Consider the following 26,329-nt stretch of genomic DNA (forward strand, 5'->3'; position numbering starts at 1 on the left):
GTCCATGAAGCTGGAGTGGGCATTTGTATAAGTAATAAGTAGTTGGAAACCTTTTGTTTATCTCTCAAACAATCTGACCTAAAAAAACAAGTTCTCATGAAAAAAAGAAGGTAATATTTTGTCACTATTACATGGGGGAACTTTCCAAGAAAGTTCAAAACAATTAAAGTAGACATTTGTCACAGAAACATGTGTAAATGCATGTGTAGCTTTTCAATGATATTCACTTGCCATGACCTTTTTGAAGACCTCTCATGTACACTTAAAACAAAAAAAAACACAAGCTTTTTAAAACAGGGCTGAATTTGGAAATTTTAACACCAAAAAGTAATGTTGAAAATTCAATCAATTTTTGAATGATCCAATTTTTATTATGAAGCTAAAATATCATCTCTCAACATTAAACAAAAAAAGAAAAGTTCTTAGAGAAAAACAAAACATAGATAGCAGGGGGCTAATACAATGGCTCTGTGGCTAAATCTTCACCTTACACATTTGGGATCCTAAAAGGGCACGGGCTCTTGTCCCACCTGCTCCACTTTCCTTCCAGTCCCCTTCTTATGATGTGGGAATGTAATTGAGGGCAGCCCAAAGTCTTGGGACCCAGAACCTGCATAGGAGACCCAAAAGAGACTCCTGGTTCCTGGCTTTGGATCAGCTCAGCTTCCATCATTGTGGCTACCTGGGGAGTCAAACAGTGGACAGATCTTTCTCTCTGTCTCTCCTTCTTTCTGTAAACTTGCCTTTCCAATAAAAATTAAATTAAGAAAATTGATATGGATGGCAGGCAGTGTGCCAGACTGACAGAAAGTGACAGCTACCCTTTAAATTTTAATTTTTTAAATTTGTAAAGAGGCCAAATTTCATTAGAAAAAAAAAGTTTTTTAAACATGTCTGTTCTTAAAAGATTTATTTATTTTTATTACAAAGTCAGATTTACAGAGAGAGGGAGAGACAGAGAGAAAGATCTTCCATCTGCTGGTTTACTCGCTAAGTGGTTGCAGTGGCCAAAGAGTTAAGCCACTCTTAAGCCAGGATCGAGGAACTTCCTCCAGGTCTTCCACATGAGTGTAGGGTCCCAAGGCTTTGGGCCATCATCCACTGCTTTCCCAGGCCACAAGCAGGGAGCTGGAGCAGTGGAGCAGTCGAGACATGAACTAGTGCTCATATGGGATGCTGGTGCTGCAAGGCAGATTCACCAGTTGAGCCATCACACTGCTCCCTCATAAATATAGTTAACAATAAATTTTAATTTTCTTATAAAAAAAAAGCTGTTATACAAAAACACCAACAAATACAAAGAAAAAGTATATTCCCATTAACAATAAAAGTGTACAGAAGTATCACTAATTTTTTAGTACAATTACTTCAAATTTAAAAAGTCATCTGATAACAGATCTCAAGAATGCTAATGCTGAAACAGAATTTTATATAAAAACAACATACCATGAAATTCTGTTAGTTTTGATTCAAGTACATAGAATTCGAGGTATCTTCTATACACAGACCAGTGTTCAGGCTCATGCCCAACTATAAATTAAAGAAAAACACAGAGTAACAATTTTATGACCAAGTACTAAAAGAATGCAGTTTTCAAAAAGAATAAAAACGTAAAGCTAAAGCAGGCATTGTGGTTAATCAGTTTAAGCCAACCTCCTGAACACCTGAATCTCATAGTAGAGTGCTGGTTCAAATAACTAAAAATTTTACAAAGACAAATAAAAGTCAATGAGTACAAATAAAAATACACATTTAGAAACTACTCCACAGTATCAATAAGTTGTTACTTCTAATACCACATTATTAACATATTTTATTCCACATATTAAAATTATCTATGAAAGGTAAAGTCCCAAAGAAAAAACTTAAAACAAACTTACTAGAATGCCGAGATAAGCATCTAGCAAGACTGACCACCAACTACTGCAAAGCCAAACAGCCTTGCCTCGGACCTGGATAAAGCAAGAGTCTTCCTGTGACTTAGTTAAAATAGGAAAAATAATAGTTATCTCCTTGGGGCAGTCTTCTTTCCCCACTTCTATGTTCTACATTATTGAAATATGTGCAGCTTCTGAGAAAAATCCCAAAACCTAATAGATACTGAGAAATAAATAAGGAGAATTTATTACTGACCTTTACACTATTACTGTTACTTCTCTCAAAACTATCTGCCAATATTTTTACTTTCTTTCCTTCTCCCTCAGGTGGTTCCCTCTTCATGAACTCAGCTGTACTTTTCTGCACACCAAACTTCCCAAACGTACATGGCTTTAATGTACTTATCCTTACAATGACTGTCCTACCCCTCAGTCAAAGGCAGTGGTGGAGATTATTTATGTCACTACAAATGCTCTTTCATTACTGTCTCTGTTACAGTCCACACTGAAACAACAAAAACACACAGCAACATGAAGATAACTAGCTGTGTTCAATCACATTTTCATCAAACATAATTAGCCCACCACTGAAGACGGAAAATGTTATTTCAATTAAAATGGTGTAATACCAGATATTGGATTAATGGACAATCAATTCAATTAACTATACTGCAATTAATTGTTAAAAATTTAATGGCTAAAACCACTTAAAAAGACATAGAAATGCCTTATTATTAGATATGTTTCAGAAATGTATTCAATAAGTGTTAGGTGAATGAACTAACAGTTCACTGATAAAGGGAAAAAAACAAACAAAAAGCCCAGAAAATCCTAGACCTTCATTCATTTTGCTGTTCCGGACACTTACCTTTTATATATAAGTTATATTCAATACTTAGGAATGGCAAAGTAAAATGACAGAAATAGATTCACAATTATCTTCCAAGAAAGGCACTCATGAAACTTCCTACCTGCTCTTCTATCATTTCTTTCGACATCAATACAAAACACGGGAATTCTCTCCTTTTTCTCCTTCCTTTCAGAAGAGGGGTCTTCAAAGAAATCTACATATGGAATGCTAATTTTCCATGCAGCAAGGTTTCGGGGAGTATTCGGTGTGCCCACAGCCTCCACTGGAGAATCATCTTCCATTACAACAATGCCTTCTTCAATCTAGGAACAAAACAAGACTCATTTAGTATTTCCTGTTCCATTGGAAATGAAAGGCAGAGCTGGAAATACGCCCATAAAAATTGCTCATCTTTAGGACTTTCGAAATTATGTGATACTGAACATTCTACTGAAAAAGTGGACAAGAAATTGAATCCAGTAAGTTATTACCATTAACTCTAGAATTTGTTACATCATTCATACACAAAAATAAAATTTTAAGAGAATTGACCCTTCAGAGACTATGAAAAAATTAAAAGGGCACACACTGCCCAACTGAGACACTGGGTCTTGGCAAAGGAGAGCCAGACAAACTCACTATACCACAACTGCAAACGTTTCACTATTGCTAATAAATACTTCTCGTACACAGGGGAAATAATAGCTCCTAAATACAAACAGCAATTTAAATTTTAATATTCAACATAAAAACCAATACAGGGAAATGGAACAATTGAGTTTATTTCAAATTTTACCTTTACTTACATGTTCAAAATACTGGGTATGACACAAACTATCATAAAGTATTTCTATTTCTTTGGGATATAATTTATTATTGTTAATACTATATATGAATATTAAAAATACTTTTTCAGAAACAGAAAATATCTCAAAGAAGGTATACAGTCAGAATTTTCCATACTGGGCCTGGTACCATGCTCAATGGCTAGATCTTTGCCTTGCATGAGCCAGGATCCCTTATGGGAGCTTTATGTGTCCTGACTGCTCCACTTCCCATCCAGCTCCCTGTTTGTGGCCTGGGAAAGCAGTCAAGGATGGCCCAAGGGATCAGGACCCTGCACCTGTTTGGGAAACCTAGAAGAAGCTCCTGACTCGGGGCTTCAGATTGGCTCGGCTCCAGCCATTTTGGCCACATAAGGAGTGAACCAGCAGATATAAAATTTTTTCTCTGTATCTCCTTATCACTGTCTTTCCAATAAAAACTAAAAACTTTTTTTAACAAACTTCAGAGTTTGTAGAATCTGAATACAGAAATATCCAGAAATCAAACAATAAAATGAATATTTAAACATATGATTATTACATACTTTGAAAGGAGAAAAAAAAACTTATGAATCAGAAATAACAGGAGGGCTTTAAAAAGTTCACGAAAAACACACATTAAGAAGTAAGGTACTAATTAGGAAACAGTCTGAGTTTCATTTTCCCACAAACTTTTTTGATGTACCTCTATGTAATGAAGAAAAAATCTAATTCTTTAAACTGAAAGAGAACCTTTGAAGCAGGCACATAAAACTCTGATCACCTACATATCTTTCAATCATATTAAAGAGGGCAAAATATTTTTGAAAAAAGACACAGTCATCCTGAGCAGTTTTTGTTAAAGCAATGAATCAAAGGTTGTGACATTTAAGAGAATTCAAAAAGCCTAGTTAGAGAAAGCAGTAATCAGGAAAATCCATCCAGAATTTTAGCACCTTTTTGTCACTCTCCATTCTTTCTCTCGCAAGTAGCTTACATATCCCCTCTGAGAAAATTATTTTCCTCTCGTACAAAGCCCTGTTGATTTTTTTTCTGTCCTTGTCCTGTACTGGTTTTCCACTGTCCCTTATAAGATAAAATTGCTAGTGATCTTAGGAGGCCTTCTTAACACTTTGCTGAAAACAACTTCAGCCAAAAAAAAAAAAAAAAAAAAGAAAATCAGAAACCATCAAAACAGATCATAGATGGTGGGCTTTGCTTTTTTATGTGGTAAGTTATCTCCATATAAGCTTGTACAAAAGCAGAGAGAAGGTGCGTGTGATGGTACAGTAAGGTCCCTGCTTGGGACTCAGGCATTCCATATCCAAGTCTGAGTCTTAACTACTGCACACTCCACACTGAGCTTCCTGCTAACACGCTTGGGATACAGCAGACGATGGCTAGATTCCTTCTACCCAAATGGCATTCCCAGATGGAGTTCCTGCCTCCTGATTTCAGCCCAGCCCAGTTCCAGCCATTGTAGTCATATGGGAACTGAACCAGAAGAGCATTCTCTTTCTCTCTCCCCTCAGTCTCTCTGCTTTTCAAGTAAATAAACGAAAGAATGAATGAAAGAATAAATGGAAGGGAGGAAAGAGGGAATGAAGGAAGGAAGGGAGAGAAAGACGGACGGACAGAAGGAAGGAAGAAAAAAGGGAGGAAGGAAGGAAGGAAAAAAGGAAGGAAGGAAGGAAAGAAGGAAGGAAGGAAGGAGAAAGGAAAAGAGGAAAAGGACAAAGCAAGTGTGAGGGAGACATCTTTTCTATAGCTCAGAATTTGAGGTTCCAGGTAGCATTTTTCCACGGATATTACAGTGAATTTTTATAAACAAATCTGGCTTTTGAAGAGGGAAAGTATATCATAAGCTAAGATAATTTATTTAGCAAACTAAATAAAAAAACTAGCTAAGAAAAAAAAATAGAACATCCCCAAATAAAAAGCAGCCCCTTAAAATCAACCTAAGAAACAAACAAGCAAAGCAAAATTCTTAGCAACATACATATTATTTGCTTAATTCCCCTCATAATACCTTATATAATGTAAATGGAATTTCTTTCACAGGTGTGGACACAAATTTACAATAAAACTAAGCCACTTGCCCATAATCACACACCAAGCAGGCATTACTTCTAAACAATTACATTAAGGTTTCTAAGAGATAATGTCTCCCAGCTTGGAATCACAAACCACTTTATCCCCTGGAGGCAGATTCTTTTTTCTCTTAACTTCCAAATAAGACATCTGAGCTGATCTTAAGCCAGGAGCCAGGAGTCTCTTCCGGGTCCCACGCAGATGCAGGGTCCCAAGGCTTTGGGCCATCCTGGACTGTTTTCCCAGGCCACAAGTGGGGCTGGATGGGAATGGGGATTAGAACCAGTGCCCATATGGGATCCCCAGCACATGCAAGGCAAGGACTTAAGCCAGTAGACTACCAAGCCAAGTCCTAGATCTTGTTAAAACAGAAACTGTGTCTAATTTGTGGACTGAGATTCTGCATTTATTTACTTATTTATTTATAAAGATTCATTCATATTTTTGAAAGTCAGAGTTAACAGAGATTTTTCCATTTACTGGTTCACTCCCCAGATGATCACATTGACTGGGGTTGGACCAGGCCAATGCTAGGAACCAGGAGCTTCTTTCAGGTCTCTCACGTAAGCGACAGGGACACCCAAGGACCCAAACACCTGGACCATCTTTTGCCACTTCTCTGAGGCCTTTAGCAGGGAACCCTTTAAGAAATAAAGTGGCCAGGACTAGACCTGGTTCCCATGTAAGATGCCAGTATCCGAGGTGGTAGTTTTACCTGCTAACCACAAGACTGGCTTCCACACCCTAGTTTAAAACAAACTCAGAGATGATGATGCTGACACTGCTAGTTCACAGACACTTTAGGCAGCAAAGTATGAGGGTCTTTATTACCAATTGTGTGGACCTGGGGCATGTGGCTAGAAAGAGATAACACCAAGATAGGGGGTAAAAGCCTAAGCCAAAAGTTTCACTTTTTCACTACTAGAAGTATCTCAGCTTAACATAAATCATTCTCTTTAATAAGCAAATCTTGGTATCCTATAAGCTTAAAAATCAGATTAGTGTCATGAAACTTAAGACTAATGAAAGAATGAGAAATAGAAAGTCAGTCTGCAGCCAGAAGATTAAGGACAAAGAAAAGAAATGAATATATCTCGTTTTTTAAGCTATTGTAAATCTGAACACATCAAACTGGAGAATTTTTACTTACAAAGTCATCTTCACCTTCAGCTAAACCGTAATTAGGCAACATAGCTCCCTCCATTGTGGTACTCTTGAATACTCCTTTAATTTTGCTACCTATTCTGCTGATGCCAAATGATTCTCCTCTTTTCTGCGTGCTCCTAAATATTAAAAAAACAGTATGTAGCCAATTATCACAGCAGTCTAGTTTACTATAAACAATAATGAACAAAAAATGAAAGTAAAGCAAGCACAACTTAGGGAGTTTTCAGGCACAGATTAAGTCAATATCTCAGCAGCTAAAGTAACAGAGTACTTAAAGTCTAAATTTGAGAGATGAGGGCACACACTTGGGTGTAGCGGGTAAAGCCACCACCCACAACACCTGCATCCCATATGGGTGCTAGCTCAAATCCTGGCTGCTCCACTTGCAATTTCACTTTTTCTCCTCAAGTGCCTGGGAAAGCAGCATAAGATGGCCCAGTGCTGGGGCCCCTGCACCCACATAGGAGACCAGGATGAAGCTCATGTGCCCTGGCTTTGGCATGGCCCACCCCTGGCCATTACAGCCATTTCTGAAGTAAACTAGCAAATAGACTCTGTCTGTATGTGTGTGTGTGTGTGAGTGTGTTTATCCAATTCCAACCTCAAAATAAGTAAATAAGCCTTTTTTTAAAAGACTGATGCATGAGTAAATAAGATAATATTAATAAACATTTGAAATTTACTTCAAAACACTGACTGAAGTAAAAACGTTTGAAAATGAGAGCACCCTTGTGGTCTACAGTTTTCATTATTATGCATACTGAAACAATTGTGTTAAAAGTCTTGTTCAAAACAGAAAATTCATTTAGAATCAGTGTAATGCTAATATAACAATACAATGGGGGAAAGTACTTTCCCAGTACTTCACTTTCAGATGGAACTTAAGGAATAATTCTTTGTCCTCTATAATTAACAAGTGGTTCAGGAAATCATGTAAGTACTCAAGAGAAATGAGGTAGAAAAGGCACTTAAGTTCAAAGTAATAGAAAGAAATGGTAAAATGTCAAAGGTTAGCAATGAGATTAAGGATAAGAATCAGCAGTGGGAATAAGGATAAAGCAAACAAAGCATAAAACAAGGGCCCGTTATGCTATGGCTTTTGCCTTTTTTTTTTTCAAAATTAAACTTTTAAAAACAAAAAGCAACAACAGAAAAGCTAAGAGCAGTAGCAGAAAAAAAATTCTTTAGTAGAATCTACTTCCCCATGGTTTAAGCAAATAAAACTTTTATTCAATTTAAATTTCATGCCCTATATTATTATTCTTATAGAAGAAATCCATATAAAACTAACTACTAAAATTAAAGAAAACTTGCTTCAAAAGCTTAATAGACAATTATTACTGTTTCGATCGAAATTTGTTACCTACTAAAACAATGTGACAGCTACAGAAATAAAAGTAAACTGATCAAATTTCAAATACGATCTTATTTTAACATGTTTCAGAAACAAATCAAATTTACATTAAAACTGTCAAAACACTAATAGTAAGTAGTAAGGGTAAACCAGCTCATTTTATCTGAAAAAGAAAACATTTAGTAATTTTTGTAATTCAGAACTGTAGACATAGTTCTGACATAAAGTTTCCAAAGACAAAAAGGAAATTTTTGACAAAATATCATGAAAACTTCTAAAATCTAGAGATTCTAAAACAGTTAGTTTCTGAACTATGACATGCTTTTTCAGTATCTTACATGCAATGTCTGGAAAGAGAAACAGTATTCTTGCTTAAAGCAAGAAAATCCCTTAAAATTTTTCTAAAGGTAATTTACACAAAATCAACAAAACAGGAGAACATCCTTGAAAAGTAAAACAATGGCAAAATAAATAATGAAAACATCTTCAAAGAATTAGGCTATTTATGATTGGCTATTTACAAATTTGGCTATTTATAAATAGGCTATTTATGATGACACATTATACTATTTCAAATTGAGATATCTAGAGTCAAAACAGAGATAGATTTTAAAAGGCTACTCTAGGTAACATATAAAGATAGCTACAGTTTTAGCTGTACTTAGCTTGTTTGGCTATACTTTCTACACTTTAATCATTAATTTATACTGAAAAGAGTGACATGCTTGAGACTTACCGAAAGTCATCCAAACTTAGGCTACCTCTGCAGTGACAGATATGTGAAATTATATAAGAGAGGAGAGAGACAAAGCCCAGATATTAAAAATGATACATTTATTCTGTACATTTACAGAGGTGATGTCTGAGTGCATTTTGTACATATAAACTATAAGAACAAATTAAGACAAATTATCCAGTTTATAAGTGCATAAAGCTTCTCCCTTGGTCTCTTTAAAAAATTAAATGCAAGCATAGTTTCTAGCCAGAAACTAAGGAAATGATGAAAACTTATACTTTTACAGCCAGTAAGTTTTTTCTTGGTAAGGGGGAGAACTAATGAGTACCTGTGAATAACTATGGACTGAAGTTAAACACGTATTTTCTAGTATCCAATAAATGAATCAAGTACTAATATTTATTAAATATGAGACTAACAACAAAGCAACAGATATGTTGTTCTAAAAGAATTTCACGCGTCTTCAGCTTACTATAGGTGTTTCAGTCCCATAACTCATTAGTGAAATGCAAATAACAATAAAACCCATAATCACCCAGTAAAACAGTTAACAAAGATAGTCTATAATAGAATGACTAGTACCAAATAGCTCAAAAATAAAAGATAAACATGGTAAAATACACCTACCTATTGAATTTCGAATTGCGTGTTGGTGATTCTGCACCTCTCAAAAGTTGTCTGAAATACTTCAATGTAACAAATAGTATTGATTTATTACATTAATAGGCATTGAAAATGCTTATCTTATTATTTTCTAATTTACATTTAAATTTAAAAAGCCATTTAAATCTATAACAACTGTCAAGCAGAGCAAGAAGTAACACATCACAATGAAAATATTCACACCACCTGATTTCCATTGGTCTGTAGCATGCAAACATAAATCAGTTTTCTGTATGTAGAAAAGCCATTCAGTCAAATAGCAAAATCAGGCAGACCATTTTGGTTCGAATCTACATTTGTCACATTAACACATATGGTTTTAGAATCAAAATACTAAGCATTCTTCTTATAATTAACTTCTAGTCTCTAATAACTTTCATAATCTTATTCTATTTTTCAATTTGAATCATTCATCTAATAATCACAGCTGCTATATAACTTTTTTGTAAAAAATTTCTGAGACAAGGTCAATATTTTCACTTACCTCATCACTGTGGCAAAACATAGGGGTAAATACATTCTCCAGTAGAGAAAGAACATGCTCATATGCTTCAAAAAGACATCTCATAGTTTGAAGTTTCACTACATCTATGTATGGGCCTTCAGCAACTAATAAAAAAAGAATTACATTGCAGAATTGTGCATGAATAACTTAAACACATTATATATTTCTTTAAAATGCATGGTTGTAATACAGCACATAGCCCTAAAATGATATTTCACAGAAAGTCCACTGTAAATAATCATATTGGAATGAGAAATTGGAATCATGTCTTAGTTCCCAAAAACATTAGCCATGTGAAATGTAAGCTTTCATCTTAACAGCTGCTTATATCCCTCACAGCTATTATAATAATAACCAGAAGATGTATGACAATTGTAAAAACTGTAAAACAGTTACAAAATTCATTGACTTACTTCTTTGAATCTCTTCTACAATGAAGGGATCAAACCTAATTTTGTCAATACTTTCATCCAAACAATATGTTTTATAAATTTTCTGCAACTCTTCATGAAGAGATAGCATTTCATCATTTGATAATTCTGGTCGCAAAATTCTATCATTAAATTCCTCTACAAAGAAAAGAACAACAATGAATTATTTATCTCTCTCTATCCTTCTGGAAGTCTGTCTTTCAAATAAAAATAAATCCTTTTTTTAAGATTTTTTTTTTTTTTTTGGAAAGGCAGATCTACAGAAAGGAAATACAGACAGAAAGATCCTCCATCCACTGGTTCACTCCAACTGGTTGCAACAGAGTTGAGCTGATCCAAAGCCAGGAGCCAGGAGCCTCTTCCACTCTCCCAGGTGGTTGCAGATTCCCAAAGCTTTAGACTATCCTCCACTGCTTTCCCAGGCCACAAGCAGGGAAATGGATGGGAAGAGCATCACCCACGATATGAACTGGCCCCCATATGGGGCAGCAGCATATACATGGTAAGGATTTAGTCACTAGGCCATCACACCAAGCCAGAAAACAAATCTTTTTAAGAAACGCATTACTTAAACATAATGCTCTTCATGAAAATTTCATATTGCTATTTGATCTGCAACCAAGAACAGAAACAGCAATCACAAATGATTGGGTTGATCAATTTAAGTTTTTGAAAGATTTAAGTAAGAGAAAAATAGAGCTGGTGCTATGATGCACAAGGTTAAGCCACCTTCCTCAACACTGGCATCCCTCATCAGAGTGTCATTTCAAGTTCAATTGCTCCAGTTGCTCTGCTTTTAGTCTAATTCTCTGTTTATGTGCCTGGAAAAGCAGCAAAAGATGGTCCAAGTCCCTGGGTCCCTATCAACCACATGAAAAACTTGAATCATGCTCTAGGCTCTAGGCTCCTGGCTTCAACTTGCACAACTATAGTTCTTCCAGCCATTTCAGTGTTGAAACAGTAAATGGACGATCTCCCTCACTGCCACTCTGCCTTGCAAGTAAATAAATAATTCTTTTAACAAAAGGAAAATAAAATGGGGCCGGCACGTTAGTTCAACTGGCTAATTCTCTACTTCCAAGCACTGGCATCCCATTTGGGAGCCAGGTCATATCCCAGCTGCTCTAATTCCCATCTAGCTCCCTGCTTGTGGCCTGAGAAAATAGCAGAGGATAGTCTAGGGCCTTGGAACCCTGTACTTGTGGGACAGCCAGAAGAAGCTCCTGGTTTCAAATCAGCTCAACTCCAGGCATTATGACCATTTGGGCAGTGAACCAGTGAATGGAATCCCTCTCTGTTTCTCCTTCTCTCTGTAAATCTGACCTTCCAATAAAAATAAATTAAATATTATTTTTTTAAAAACAACAAAAAAAAATATCTTTAAAAAAAAACAGGCCTGGATAGATAGCATAGCAGTTAAAGTCCTTGTCTTGAACACGCCAGGATCCCATATGGGTGCCGGTTCTAAACCCTGGCAGCCCTGCTTCCCTTCCAGCTCCCTGCCTGTGGCCTGTGAAAGCAGTCGAGGACGGCCCAATGCCTTGGGACCCTGCACCTGCGTGGGAGACCCGGAAGAAGCTCCTGGCTCCTGGCTTCACATTGTGTCAGCTCCAGCCATTGCGGCCACTTGAGGAGTGAACCATCGGATGGAAGATCTTCCTCTCTGTCTCTCCTTCTCTCTGTATATCCACCTTTCCAATCAAAATAAATAAAATCTAAAAGAAAAGAAGAAAAGAAACAAATATATCCATGCAATGGAATACTACTCAGCAATGAGTTGACTGCTGATCTACAACACAGATAATTCCCTAGGCACAAGAGTGTATTACTACATGATTCCATGTCCACGAAGACCATTTGTCATAAGTTGTTATAATGCTTCCACCCAAAAGAGAAAAATTTAATTTGATTCTTTAATCAAAATAATCCATGACAACTACTGCCAAAGCACTACTAATGTGGACTACTGGATGAGTCTTATCTTCATTACAGTGAAACTGTAGCAGTTATTTTCTGCAATTAGGATTTTTTAAGATTTATTTTCATTTGAAAGGCAGATATAGAAAGAGAGACAGGGAAAGAAGAGAGAAGGTGGGAGAGAAAGAAAGAGGGAAAGAAAAAGAGACATTTCTCATCTGCTGGCTCAGTTTCCAAATGGCTAAGACAACTGGAACTAGACCAGGCCTAAGCCAGAAGCCAGAAACTCTATTCAGGTCTCAACAAGGATGCAGAGACTCAGATCCTTGAGTCGGTCGCCACTGTCGTTTCAGGCACATTAGAAGGAAGCCAGGTTGGAAACAGAGCAGCTAAGACTTGAACCAGTATTTATGAGAGGCTGGCATTACAGACAATGACCTAATCTGTTGCAGCAAAACACCAGTCCCTAGTACTACGATTCTAACTGAAGTCAGTAATGGATTATGTCCCAACCTGGAAACAACTGAATACTTGAAAGTAAGTTGCAGGTGCTACTAGAATTTTTAGCAAATACAGGCTGGTGTGATAGCTCAACTGGCTAATCCTCAGCCTCACAGCACCAGCATCATATACAGCTGTTAGTTCGTGTCCCAGTTGCTCTACTCCCAATCGAGCTCCCTGTTGATGGCTTGAGAACGCAGAAGAGGATAGCCAAAGTCTTGGGACCCTGCACCCATGTAGGAAAACTGGAAGAAGCCCCTGGTTTTGTGGCTTCAAATTGGCTCAGCTCCCGCCATTGCAGCCACTTGGGGAGTGAACCAGTGGATTAAAGACCTTTTTCTCTCTCTCCTTTTCTTTCTGTGTTTCCAACAGAAATAAAACAAATATTTTAAAGAAGACATTTTAACAAATAAAATTCAGTAATGTAATAAAAAATGATTTTCCAACATCAGATCTGATCTAAAGATTGAAACACAAAAAGGGTTCTTAAAAGACTATACTAAAATACACAGAGAAGCCTCACCCACAGTTAGACAAAACTGCAATACATGTACTGCTCCTTCTTGCTTCAGAAAGTTCATGAAACGAAATAAAAGATCTTGTTGTTCTCTGATTTGCTTCAATTCTAACTTCAGTACCTTGACACAATATGGAAGGAAAAGTAAGTTAATATTATATAACTATAGTGTAAAGTTAAATCAAAAATATTATTGCTAAGAATACTTACAGATGTTTTTTTATTTCTAGGTTCTGCAAATTTCTGCAAGAATGGAACTAAAGGAGAAGCCGGTTCAGTAGCTGTCTCAGGCTTAAAAAAAATTAAAATACTCACTTGATTTGTCATACAGAGCAAAATTAAACCTGAATTTTTTTGTTTAGGCTCAATACTTACTGGACTGTCATCTATGAAGATGATAAGCAAATGATTCACAGTATCCTAGAGGAAAATAAACACAGTTCAAAAAACTTACATCATTAGGGAGGGGGCATACTCTGAACAAAATCAGCCATTGATTACACACAAAAAAAAAAAACCTGGGGTGGGCCTCATGGTGCTGTGAACTAAATCTCTGCTTGGGATACACATCTTGTGCAACTGTGCCTGGTTTGAGTACTGGCTATTCCGGTTTCTGAGCCAGCCTCCTGCTAATGCACCAGGGAGAGAGCAGCTGAGGAGACCCAGAGGGTGCTCCTAGCTTAGCCTGGCACAGCCATGGCTGCTGTAGTATTGGGAAGTGAACCAGTAGATGGACGATCTCTCTCCTTCTCTATAAATCTGCCTTGAAATAAATACAGTGGCCCGGTGGTGTGGCCTAGAGGCTAAAGTCCTCACCTTGAAAGTGCCAGGATCCCATATGGGCACCGGTTTTAATCCTGGTGGCCCCGCTTCCCATCCAACTCCCTGCCTGTGGCCTGGGAGAGCAGTTAAGGACAGCCCAAAGCCTTGGGACCCTGCACCCACATGGGAGACCCGGAAGAGGTTCCTGGTTCCCGGCTTCAGATGGGCGCAGCACCGGCTGTTGCACTCACTTGGGGAGTGAATCATCAGACAGAAGATCTTTCTCTCTGTCTCTCCTCCTCTCTGTATATTTGACTTTGCAATGAAAATAAATAAATCATTAAAAATAAATCAATAAATACATTTTATTTTTTAAAATTACATTATTGTATTCTGCTTACAATTTGCAGAATTATGAAAGTTTCTTGGAAAAATGAAGAAATAAATGGAATACTAACAAAACACAAAAATGTATATATTGTAGAATTTTAAATGTCTAAAATTCATGATTTTAGCCTTTTTGAAAATACACCAGAAAAACAAAAAACTTTTATTTTGGCATTAAAGATATTTATAAGCTGGGGCTGGTACTGAGCTATAGCCGGCTAAGTCTCCGTGGTGCTGGCATTCCATATGCTCATACGGGCACTGGCTGGAGTTCTGGCTGCTTCTGACCAAGATCCCTGCTAATATGCATGGAAAAACAACAGAAGACAGCCCAGAAGTGTTTGGACTTCTGGCTTCAGAAAAATCCATCTTTGGCTACTGCAGCCACCTGGGGAGTGAACCAGCAATGGAAGATCTCTGTCCTTTTATCTCTGTAACTCTGCCTTTAAAACAAAAACAAATAAACCTTCTAAAAAAGGTAAATTATCCTTGTTTCTTCAAATCTTTTTTTTTTTTAGTAAGGTATCTAGAGTAGTCAAATTCATAAAGACATGAAGTGGAGTGGCTAGAGCGAAGGAGTTATTCAGTGGTGAAAAGTTACAGCTTCATAAGACCAACTTGTAAAGATGGGTGTTGGTAATGACTGCACAATAATATGAATGCCTTTAATTTCACTCAGTTGTACATAAAAAAGCATTTAAGATGGTTAATTTTTATTTGCAGTGTATTTTACCATAACTAAAATAAAAAATTTTTAAAACTCTTACTGGATCAGCAAGGAAATCCAAAGAAGGAAGGAACACAGAACCAGACAGGATCTCTCTTACAAGTAAAGTCAGAGATCTGGAAAAATAAATAAATAATAATGATAAATAAATAAATAAATATAAAATATAGCAATTCATATTAGTTCTTAACAATGAAACACAAATGAATTACCTAAGCATCCAGTGAAAACGCAGATTGTAGAGGTGGGCATTTGGCCTATAAATAAGGTACCCAAATCCCACACTGAAGTGCCTGGGTTTACTACCTGGCTCTAGCTCCTGAGTCCAGGTCCAGGTCCAGATTTCTGCTATTACACACACTGGGAGGCAGCAGTGATGACTCAAATAATTGGGTCACTACAAGCACTTCCAATTTAGCTCCCTGCTAATGTGCTTGAGAGAGCAGCAGATGGTCCTGGTCCTTGGGCCTCTGCACCCAAATGGGAGACTGGGAAAAAGCTCCAGGCTCCTAGCTTTAGACAGGCCCAGCTGCAGCCACTGTGGCCATGTATGGAGCTAATCAGTGGATAAAAGTGTATTTGTTTCTCCCTCTCTCTTCCCGCTAATCTAAATTTCCCTTTTCCAATAAATAAATAAATCTTTAAACAAAAATAAACTATTATGATCTTAAACATGAAAAGGGGAGAGGGGCTGGTGCAAAACTCAGTGGCTAAATCCTCACCTTGCATGCGCCAGGATCCCATATTAGCACTGGTTTATGTCCCAGCTACTCCACTTCCCATGAACTCCCTGCTTCTGGCCTGGGAAAGTAAGAGAGGATGGCCCAAAGGCTGGAGACCCTGCACCCACTTGGGAGGACCCAGGAGAAGGCTCCTGGCTTCAGATGAGTTTAGCCCTGGCTGTTGCAACCATCTGGGGAACAAACCAGCAGATGAAAGATCTTTTTCTCAGTCTCTCCTTCAATCTGTATATCATACTTTCCAGAAAAATTAATAATCTTTTAAAAAGAGGGGGGGTTCTTCCAGTTTTTCTAAAATTTCAATCAGTTTTCAAGAAAAAAAAACTCCTAAAACTCCTAAATAGGGTAATACACTATGAATACTTGGCATTTTATGACATTTTATGAATACTTAGCATTTTAAGACATGCTAAAATTTTTTTCATAGCACAGGTTAAGCTCAAGCTTTAGTGTACTATTAGAATCATGAATAGCAATATACAAATGTTACTATGATATTTGCTAATCTACTTATACCTGCACTCTGTTGCTTTAGGAGGCAAAATATAAGGAAAAAGCAATTCAGTGAGCTTCCTTAAATACTGTAGTTCATCTCTTCGACTTCTCAAAGCCATATGAAGTTCTGGACCATATTCTTCCAAAGCAGCTTGTTGTAAAAACTCTGTATTTTTTACTGTAATTACAGATTAAAATTAAATATTGAAACCATTTGAGCAACATTAAATAACTTCAGTCATTTGTACAAGCAAACAGAAGACCCTACTTTAAATCCCTGCTCTTTCTCAATTTAGGAAAACATCTCAGAAATAGGATATAAAGAAATAAATTCCTCTTTGCAAAGAGTTTATTTCCCAGAAAACTGATAAACAAACCTTTTTCCTTTTGGCAAACAAGAACTTAAACTCATCAGCTATATAAAATAACAGCAAACAATAATTTTTGAAAGTGAAAAAAATCTATAGAAAACATCTAGCACACACAACTTTAGTTAACAAATGTTGTATCTTGGGCTATGCAAAAAACAACCAAAATTTCTCTACTCAAAATTCTTAAACACATATGCATTCATATCCATATCCAACTAACTTCACAGCAGTTATAGAAACTGGCTTCCCTGGCTAAGTTCTGCATCTTTTGCAAAAAGAATAGGAGAAAAGACATAGCTGACAAAGAAAATCCAAAGACAAAGAAACCCACCCAGATAGACTTCTTCAAAAATATCAAGCAATAAAAAGCTGTATTAACACAACATGTTTTTTGAAAAGGCCAATGACCAAACTAAGATACTAAGCTCAAAAATAATAGCTTTCGGACCCAGCATAGTTGCCTACTGGCTTATGCCCTCGCCTTGCATGTGCCAGGATCACATATCAGCATTGGTTCATGTCACAGCTGCTCCACTTTACATCCAGCTCCCTGCTTGCGGCCTGGAAAAGCAGGCAAGGACAGCCAAAGCCTTGAGACCCTGCACCCATGTGGAAGACCTGGAAGAAGCCCCTGGTTTTGGATCAGCTAGCTCTGGCCATTGCAACCACTTAGAGAGCAAACCAGCAGATGGAAGATCTTTCTTTCTGTCTATCCTACTCTCTGTAAATCTGACTTTCCAATAAAAATAAATAAATCTTAATAATAATAATAATAATAATAATAATAATAATAGCATTCATTTACTTTTTAAAACCTCAAAAAACTAAGTGGAAATACAAATCATATTTTCCCCTTTCTACTGTCTGTGAATTTTAAAATCAAGAGTCTGTGTAGGGAACCTTAACCTAAATTTAACAGTTCTGAGTATTTACGTATTTGATTTTAAAGATATAATCTATTTGAAAGGCAGAATTACAGAGAGTGAAGGACAGAATGATCTTGCTTCTTCTGGTGGATTCCCCAAATGGCCACAACAGTCAGTGCTAGACCAAGCCAAAGCCAGGAGTCAGGAACTTCATCCAGGTCTATCATGTGAATACAGGGTCCCAAGTACTTGGGCCAACTTAGGCTGCTTTCCCAGACACACAAGAAGGGAGCTGGGACAAAAGTGGAGCAGCCAGGACTTGAATCGGCACCCATATGGAATTCCAATATGGCAAATGGCAGCTATTCCCACCATGACACAACAGCAGTCCGTGTGATAGTGTGAGTGCTAAGAAAGTACCTGAAGGCATACGTGGGATACTAGAGCAATAATGACAAAGAAGGATAATTGTTAGAGGAAATGTATTCAAACTCACCTGTCAACCTTCTTTTTGTTCCAAGAATGTGAGGTATGGGTGTTCTACAAATATCATGAGCATGAGACTTACAGACTGAGGAGCTGGTATTGTGGTACAGCAGGTAAAGGTTCCACCTACAATGCCAGCATCCCATATAGGCACTGACTGAGTTGGGGCTGCTCCACTTGCTGTTAATGAGTGTAGAAAAGCAATAAAAGATTGTCCCAGTACTTGGGCCACTGCCATCCATGTGGGAGACCAGGAAGAAAATACTGCTCCTGGCTTTGGAAGTCAGGCTCATTTCCAGCCACTGTAAACATCTGGGTGGTGAGCCAGAGGATGGAAGATCTCTGTCTCTCCCTGTCTTTCTGTAATTCTGCCTTTCAAATAAACAAATCTTTAAAAATAAATAACAATATAAGAACACTGCAGGTCATCCTTGGCCATCAGTGTCAGCAGGAACCAATCAAAGCTCTGCTTCCTTCCCCTCAGCAGATGCAGGAAAGACCCTCTCCTACAATAAAAACTGGTGACAGTAAAGTGGAATCCCACCCCTCCAGCCTAAGCCAGGTCTCAGGAATATAACTCACTGGTATGTCACATTTGTTATGGCATGAAAGTTTGTAAATGTTCCAAACCAAAAGAAATCAAGAAGAAATATAATGTCTTTCCTGCCTCACTGCAGACCAAAGTTCGTCATTTCAGAAGGCAGGAAATCTTGGTTGGGGATGTGGGTGTGACTATAACTTGATCATTTCAAGCAGTTTGTGGGAATGCTTCCTGAAAAAGATAGCTACTATAGTTTTTATGATGCCAGCTTTGTAACAAGGAATTCAGAGAACGTGTTTTGTTTTGTTTTGTTTTGTTTTGTTATGTTTTGTTTTGTGGGGGCAGGAGTTCAGAGGGGAGGCAACACCAGGATTATCACTTCTAAAAAGCAAAATGATCCACTCAAGCTCCAAGGATGCAATCAAAAAGAAATTACAAGAGATAAAATATGGGTGTAAATAGGCTAGAAGGCCTCAACCAGGCTTGTACCATAGACAAGCTGGCCAGATACTCAATGTAGCTCTTGAAGGACATTCTGTGTAGATCATCATTGAGTGAACCAAATTGAAAGCTTCCATGTATAATGTTATATTCTTTTTTTTTTAAAGATTTATTTTTATTATTTTTTCATTGGAAAGGCAGATATACGGAGAGGAGAGACAGAGAGGAAGATCTTCCGTCCGATGATTCACTCCCCACGTGAGCGCAACGGGCCGATACTATGCCAATCCGAAGCCAGGAGCCTCTTCTGGGTCTCCCACGTGGGTGCAGGTTCCCAAGGCTTTGGGCCGTCCTCGACTGCTTTCCCAGGCCACAGGCAGGGAGCTGGAAGGGAAGCAAGGCTGCCGGGATTAGAACCGGCGCCCATATGGGATCCTGGGCGTGCTAGGTGAGGACCTTAACCACTTGCGCCACCGCGCGGGCCCTATATTCTTGTTATATATCTATAGTAAATATATTTAGGCCAGAGTTTTGCTGAGAGCTGTCTTACAGTTTTTTATAGTAACTACAGATCTGCAAAATTAATGAAAATAAAAATTAGAAGACTAAGCTGGTCTTTACAGTAAACTAAGTATAGCTCTGCAAAATTTTTTAAATTTTATTTTTATCATACAGTTCAATAGGTTCTGGGACTTTTAATGAATCTAATCCAGCATTTTATGATTGGCCTTATAATGAGCATGATTTGCACGTGAATACTGGCAAAACAACATCCGCTCTCTTTAAAACACTAACAAATTTCAGCCAAACTGATGTGTCTACAAATAGAACATCACTCTAAGACAGACAAAGTAAGTTGCAGATTTTTATTAAAATCATTAATTCACATAAAAATAAAAGCATGACTCTTATCATATTCAGGGTGTTTTGGGCCTTAAAAATTAATGCTGTATTTAAACTACTGTTCCCACATAAAAACTCTCACACAAATATTGACAGCAGATTAATAATTGTCAAAAGGGTCCTGAATTGTGGTGTAACCGTTTAAGTCTCGCCCTGTCAGACCGGCATCTGATTTGGGCACTGGTTTGAGTTCCAGGTGTCCACTTCCAATCTAGCTCCTTGCTAATACACCCAGGAAAGGAGCTGAAGTGCTTGATTCCCTGCACCAAGTGGGAAACCTGGAAGCTCTAGTGTGGTCCAGTCCCAGCCATTACAGCCATATGGGAAGGGAACCAGCAGATAGAAGATTCTCTCTCTTTCTCCCTCTCTTCTCATTTTCTTCCTCTTCTCTCTACAACTTTAGAATAAATTTTTTTAAATAAACATTTTTTAAAAACTCAGAAGCAACCAAAACACCCTTAATAGGTCAACAGATAAATGAAGTGTGGTAATTCATACAATGGTGTATGTGAAATTATGTATATTAAAAAAATGTGACAAAGCCATGCAAAGGCACAGAGGAAACTTAAATGTATGTTGCTAAGTAAAAGACACCAGTCTGAAAGCATATTGTATGATTCCAACTACATAACATTCTGGAAAACTCAAAACTTTAGAAATATTTTTCCTCTATTTTCTTCTGACAGTAAAGTAACCTTTACAAATTGGTTGTTGCAAAAAACAATTCTAGCCAATATGTTTTTGCTAATGACCAGATAACAATTCTGGAAGTTCATTTTCTAATTTTAATAATTCCCCAGCTCAGTAGGCTAAACTGGCATTGTGTATATGGTTGGTTACCAGTTCAATTTCAAGTCCCAGCTGTCCCACTTCCAACCCAGCTCCCTGCTAATGTGCCTTGGAAAGTAGTGGGAGTTGGGCCTGAACACGTGGGTCCCTGCCACTGATGTGGGAGGCCTGGATAGAGATTCCAGCTGTTGGCCTCATCCTGGCCCAGCCCTGCTGTTGTTGCCATGTGGGGAGTCAATCAGCAGATGAAAGATTTCTCTCTGCCTCTCTGTAACTCTTTCTTCTAAATACATACAATTATCTTTTTTAAAGCTATAGAAGCTAAACTCATTCTTATTTGCAATAATATTTTAAGATGAACACACAAAAAAGATGAACACAGAATAATTTCAAATATTAACTTTGAAGTGCTTCTTACATCTAAAAAAATTATTCACAATGAAGGATAACTAATTATTCCATTTACCTATAGCAGAGCGTCTTTTGCTTAGCCTGATTTCCCAAAATGTGCCTTAATTATATCAATTAATATTATGAAGAAGAGAAAATGACTCTACCCTCCAATGAATTTGGGATATGCTATTACAGCTGAAGCCATTTCTTCACTGCAAGGCTACTCATAGCTTTCAGTGTGAGAGTACTTACTGGAAATTATCAAAATGGAAATACAATAATAATGATAAAGAAGAATAACCATTAAACCTTTTCTACATGAACACCAATGTAAAGTATTACTCCACAGAATGTAGCTCAAAACGCAACTGACAAAGAATGATAAATGCAAGCATATAGAAAATCCAAGTTTGATACAGAATCAAGTACAGAACACAGAAGTCATTTCATTAAAAAGCAAACAAAGTTTCAATTAAAGATTTGATTTGTTTAATGAGATAACATTTACTGAAATCACACATGTGTACTGTATGCAAGCCATGACAGTAAAAAGAGCAGAACACAGATGAAAAGTACTAAATAGATTATCCTGGCTAAACCATCAATAAAAGGGAAAGACTAGATCAAAATATTCCACTAGATACAAAAGAGTTTAACTACACAGTTTAGATATAATAGCAGTCACTAATTTTTCTTTAAGTAAGGAGGAAACAGGAAAAGTCCACTATACAGTGATATTAGGTCAGAACAGGAAGTATGAGAGAATAAGTTAAAATTGCTAAAATCTTCACAGATAAATGGAGCACAGAATATTGGGGATACTTCAGAGGAATCAATTGCCATTTACGGAAAGAAGAAAATCATCCGTAACCCATCTAAAATGTAACTAACACTATTTTACTTTTCATAGATTGAGTTTAAACATTTAACATGGTTAGGAAATTATTTTAATGGCTTTTGGTTTAAAAAGAACACCCTCACAGAATCTGCCATATCAGCACTCATATGCAGACATTGAAGGTAATTGAAGCTATTGAAAAAACGTAATTACTGAAATTGTAATAGAAAACCACATTACCTTTCTGTCTGGCTTTAGCTATCACGTCTATATGTTTCATTGCTGCTTTTAACAGTTTCTTAGTAATAACAGATGGAATATCCACCTGGAAAATTCAACATTAAAAGAAACACTTAAAATAATCATCATTAATTTAACAACCGTGGGAACATGCTTAAGATATTGGGACTATGTTAAAAACTAGAGGCATTAGAAAGATTTTTGCAGGGTTTTTTTTAGCATACTTATTATAAAAATATGGTTATTAATGGAATAGTATACATGGGTCCATGTTAGCAAATTGCTAAAATTCTCTCAGGAAGAAATATTAGTATTTGATACAACAGATACATTAAGTAACTTGATTTAATTATTTAACACCACATTAACAGATCATAGCATCACTGTATCCCTAATATGTGAATCATAAATTTGTAGCTAAAATTAAAATATGTTTAAATTTGAGAATGACAATCTACCAAACATAATTTAAAACATTTTACATTATTGGGTTATTCTGTTATTGCAGGCATTTTTTCAACAATACACTGAAAATTTATTTTAATATGTAAATAAAAAGTGGTATATTTTTCCTGCAAAATATTTTTCTAGCTTGCTTGTTCTTTTCGTTAAATGTATTCAGGGAAAGCTCACCATTAATTTGTCATCACTTTAAAGCTATAAATTTGTGTTTACTAAAAATTTAATTGAAAACAAACTTTTCATTCACTTTACAAGACTCATTCTGGTTTTAAGATATATGGAAGTATCTTATTTTAAAATAGTACTGTGGGGCCCGGTGCAACACCCTGATTGCTAAATCCGTGTCTCGCATCCAATGGGACTCCACATGGATGCCAGTTCATATCCCAGCTGCTCCACTTCCCACCCAGCTCTGTGCTTGTGTCCTGGTAAAGCCAAAGGACAGCCCAAGGCCTTGGGACCCTGAACCCATGTGGGAGACCTGGAAGAAGCTCCTGGCTTCAGATTGGCTCAGCTCTGGCAAGTTGTGGCCACTTGGGGAGTGAACCAGCAGATGAAAGAACTTTCTCTGTTTCTCTTCTTTTCTGTATATCTGCCTTCCCAATAAAAAAATAACTAAATCTTTTAGAAAGATAAGAAACTTATTAAATTTCCATAAAATTGATATAACAATCATTTGCCTCCAAGGAGAAGAAAGAATATGTAGCATTATAATACAGCGAATGCAAGAAAATATTTCAAATCTTATGGCTGATAAAATTTGTATTCAGAATATATAAATAAACTTTACAACTCATAATAGATAATCAAGTTAAAATATTTGCAAAGGACTTGAATCAATTTTTCTCCAAAGACCAATAAGCACTGCAAAAGACACTCGATATTACTGGCTTGAGGAAATACAAACCATGGGCAACATGAAATATCATTTCACGTTCATTATTACTGGCAATGATGTGAAACATCAGAACCCTCATTCACTGTGGGCTGAGAGGTAAATGCCTCTGTTCTGCCTCATGGTGGCAGTGTAACACAATAATCTTCCATCTGTGGTGCTAGCATCCCATACAGGTGCCAGGTGTAGTTCTGGCTGTCCTATTTCTGATCAAGATCCCTGCTAATGCCTGGGAAAGCAGCAGAGGACAGCCCAAGACCTTGGCTTCTTGCATCCATGTAGGAGACCCAGGAAATCTTAACTCCCAGATTCAGACTGCCCAGTTTCAAACATTGCAACCATTTGGGAAATCAACTTGAAATAACAGGTCTGACACGAGCTGAGCTCCATCTTAAGAGAGGTAACCTCCAAATAATAAGATTGTAACTCAGCCAAAAGAAATTGCATCCTACTTGACCAGAATGCTCAAACACCTGGCTAGGTTATTCAGGCATGCTGAGGAAAAAAAAAAAATGAGTTTCAGCTGGTACCACAATGAAAGCTTGCAGAATTAGTGATTAGTAAATTTTCAACAATAAAAAGTAGTTTCTGCGGGCCTGGCACCATGACCTAGCAGCTAAAGTCCTTGCCTTGAACGCGCAGGGATCCCATATGGGCACCAGTTCTAATCCTGGTGGCCTTGCTTCCCATCCAGCTCCCTGCTTGTGGCCTGGGAAAGCAGTTGAGGATGGCCCAAAGCCTTGGTACCCTGCACCCGCATGCGAGACCCAGAAGAGGCTCCTGGATCCTGGCTTTGGATCGGCTCAGCTCCAGCCGTCGCTGTCACTTGGGGAGTGAATCATCGGATGGAGGATCTTCCTCTCTGTCTCTCCTCCTCTCTGTATATCTGACTTTACAATAAAAATAAATCTTTAAACAAAAAAAAGTAGTTCTGCATTAGCTCAATCCCCCTGAACCCCTAATGGTCAGTGGTTTTTGCTTTATAACCCCTGCTGTTCTCTAGTTCGAGGCTGAGAGACCCTTGAGGGGCCTTCTCCACCACCGGAAATAAAAGACAATTTTTATCAGTGCACAGCATTCCTCTGTGTTAGCTTGCTTGAGTATAATAATCCAGGAAATAGATTCTCTCTCTTTCTCACTCCCTTTTTCTCTACTCTTTCATGTAAAATAAATAAATCTTCTTTTAAAAGAAAGAAAGAAAAAGAAGTGTAAATGATACAGCCTGGTATTGCAATTCCTCCAACTATAGAGTTGTCATTTGATCCAGTAATTATACTCCTACATGCTACAACATACACAGGATAAATGAAAACATATATCCCCTGAAAAAAACTGTACAAAACTTGGGAGTGTCTGGGTCCTGGCTCCTGTTTCCCTCCAGCTTTCTGCTAACACACATCCTAGGAAGCAGGAGCTAGCTGGTTGCTCAGACTTCAGTCCCTGCCACCCACTGGGAGACCAAAGGTCCCCGGCTCCCAACTTTGAGATTAACTGATCCTGGAAATTATCCCAACCACAAACAAGGAGCTGCATGGGAAGAGGGGCTGCGGGGACACAAACCAACAGTGCCCATGTAGGATCCCAGTGCCTGCAAGGTGACGATGTAAGCCACTGAGCCATGGTGCTGGGCCCAAAACAAACATCAAATTTCCACAAAAGATAATAGCCAAGCATTAAAGAAAGCAAAATTGATTAATGAATCAAAATGAATATAAATAAATCCATTTTTTAATTAATGGTTCATTAATTGTTAAAAATGATTTTTTTAAAATTATTTTTTAAATAACTTTATTAAATTGGAAAGTCAGATATACAGACAAAGAAGAACAATTTCCATCTGCTCATTCATTGTCCGAGTGGCCGCAATGGCCAGAGCTGCGCCAATCTGAAGCCAAGAACCTCTTCTGGGTCTCCCACGCAGGTGCAGGGTACCAAGACTTTGGACCATCCATCGACTGCTTTCCCAGGCCACAAGCAGGGAGCTGAATGGGAAGCAGGGCCGCCAGGGTATGAGCTGGAGCCCATAAGGAATCCCAGGCATGCAAGGTGAGGATTTTAGCCACTAGGCTACCGCACCATGCCCCCCAAAAAATTAATTTAAAAAATTTTTTCAAGTTTTAAAAAATTAATGATTCATTAGCCCATCCAAAGCCAGCAGCCAGATGCTTCCTCAGGGTCTCCTAAGCAGGTAGAGGTGCCAAAGCTTTGGACCATCCTTGACCACTCCCCCAGGTACTGGCAGGGAGCCAGACAGATAGGAAGTAGAGCAGCTGGGACACAAACTCGTGCTTATACAGGATCGTGGCACATGCAAGGTGAGGAATTCACCCACCAGCTGCCTTGCTGGGCCTGATTTATTAACGTCTTAGCCAAAACCAAAAAAAGTGAAAAAAACTGCACATGATAGCAAATAAAGTAAAACTGATATTTAGAATAGCATTTTTCATAATGATAAAGTCTCAAATTACCAAATTTCTCATTATAGATATGTACCTTGTGAATCCTCCGTACTAAGACAGACGCAAAAAACCGCAAAACCACTCTCAGCTCATCAACAAAGGACTCATCATCTGTCAAATCC

General features: G+C 37.6%; 1 protein-coding gene across 14 annotated transcripts in view; it reads right to left on the reverse strand.

The window, feature by feature from the left end:
• SNX14 (sorting nexin 14) overlaps positions 1 to 26,329 on the reverse strand; it is a 71,316-nt gene that overhangs the window by 25,512 nt on the left and 19,475 nt on the right. For 5 of the 14 annotated variants that reach the window (XM_040983722.1, XM_040983715.1, XM_040983719.1 and 2 more), the window contains exons 6-19: positions 26,242 to 26,329; positions 22,392 to 22,476; positions 16,545 to 16,701; positions 15,329 to 15,404; positions 13,788 to 13,832; positions 13,623 to 13,703; positions 13,419 to 13,533; positions 10,460 to 10,615; positions 10,026 to 10,150; positions 9,506 to 9,564; positions 8,879 to 8,905; positions 6,772 to 6,904; positions 2,849 to 3,050; positions 1,447 to 1,530 (exon numbers count right to left, since the gene is read on the reverse strand). In XM_040983722.1, coding sequence (XP_040839656.1) covers positions 1,447 to 1,530; positions 2,849 to 3,050; positions 6,772 to 6,904; positions 8,879 to 8,905; positions 9,506 to 9,564; positions 10,026 to 10,150; positions 10,460 to 10,615; positions 13,419 to 13,533; positions 13,623 to 13,703; positions 13,788 to 13,832; positions 15,329 to 15,404; positions 16,545 to 16,701; positions 22,392 to 22,476; positions 26,242 to 26,329 — 1,433 coding nt within the window. Of the gene's footprint in view, positions 1 to 1,446; positions 1,531 to 2,848; positions 3,051 to 6,771; positions 6,905 to 8,878; positions 8,906 to 9,505; positions 9,565 to 10,025; positions 10,151 to 10,459; positions 10,616 to 13,418; positions 13,534 to 13,622; positions 13,704 to 13,787; positions 13,833 to 15,328; positions 15,405 to 16,544; positions 16,702 to 22,391; positions 22,477 to 26,241 lie in introns of those variants that run through there. The other 9 variants (XM_040983723.1, XM_040983714.1, XM_040983713.1 and 6 more) reach the window with 5 other exon arrangements.

Source organism: Ochotona curzoniae, unplaced genomic scaffold (genome assembly GCF_017591425.1).
Source record: "Ochotona curzoniae isolate NIBS_2020 unplaced genomic scaffold, NIBS_Ocur_1.0 contig_3819, whole genome shotgun sequence".
In the NCBI taxonomy this organism is placed as follows: domain Eukaryota; kingdom Metazoa; phylum Chordata; class Mammalia; order Lagomorpha; family Ochotonidae; genus Ochotona; species Ochotona curzoniae.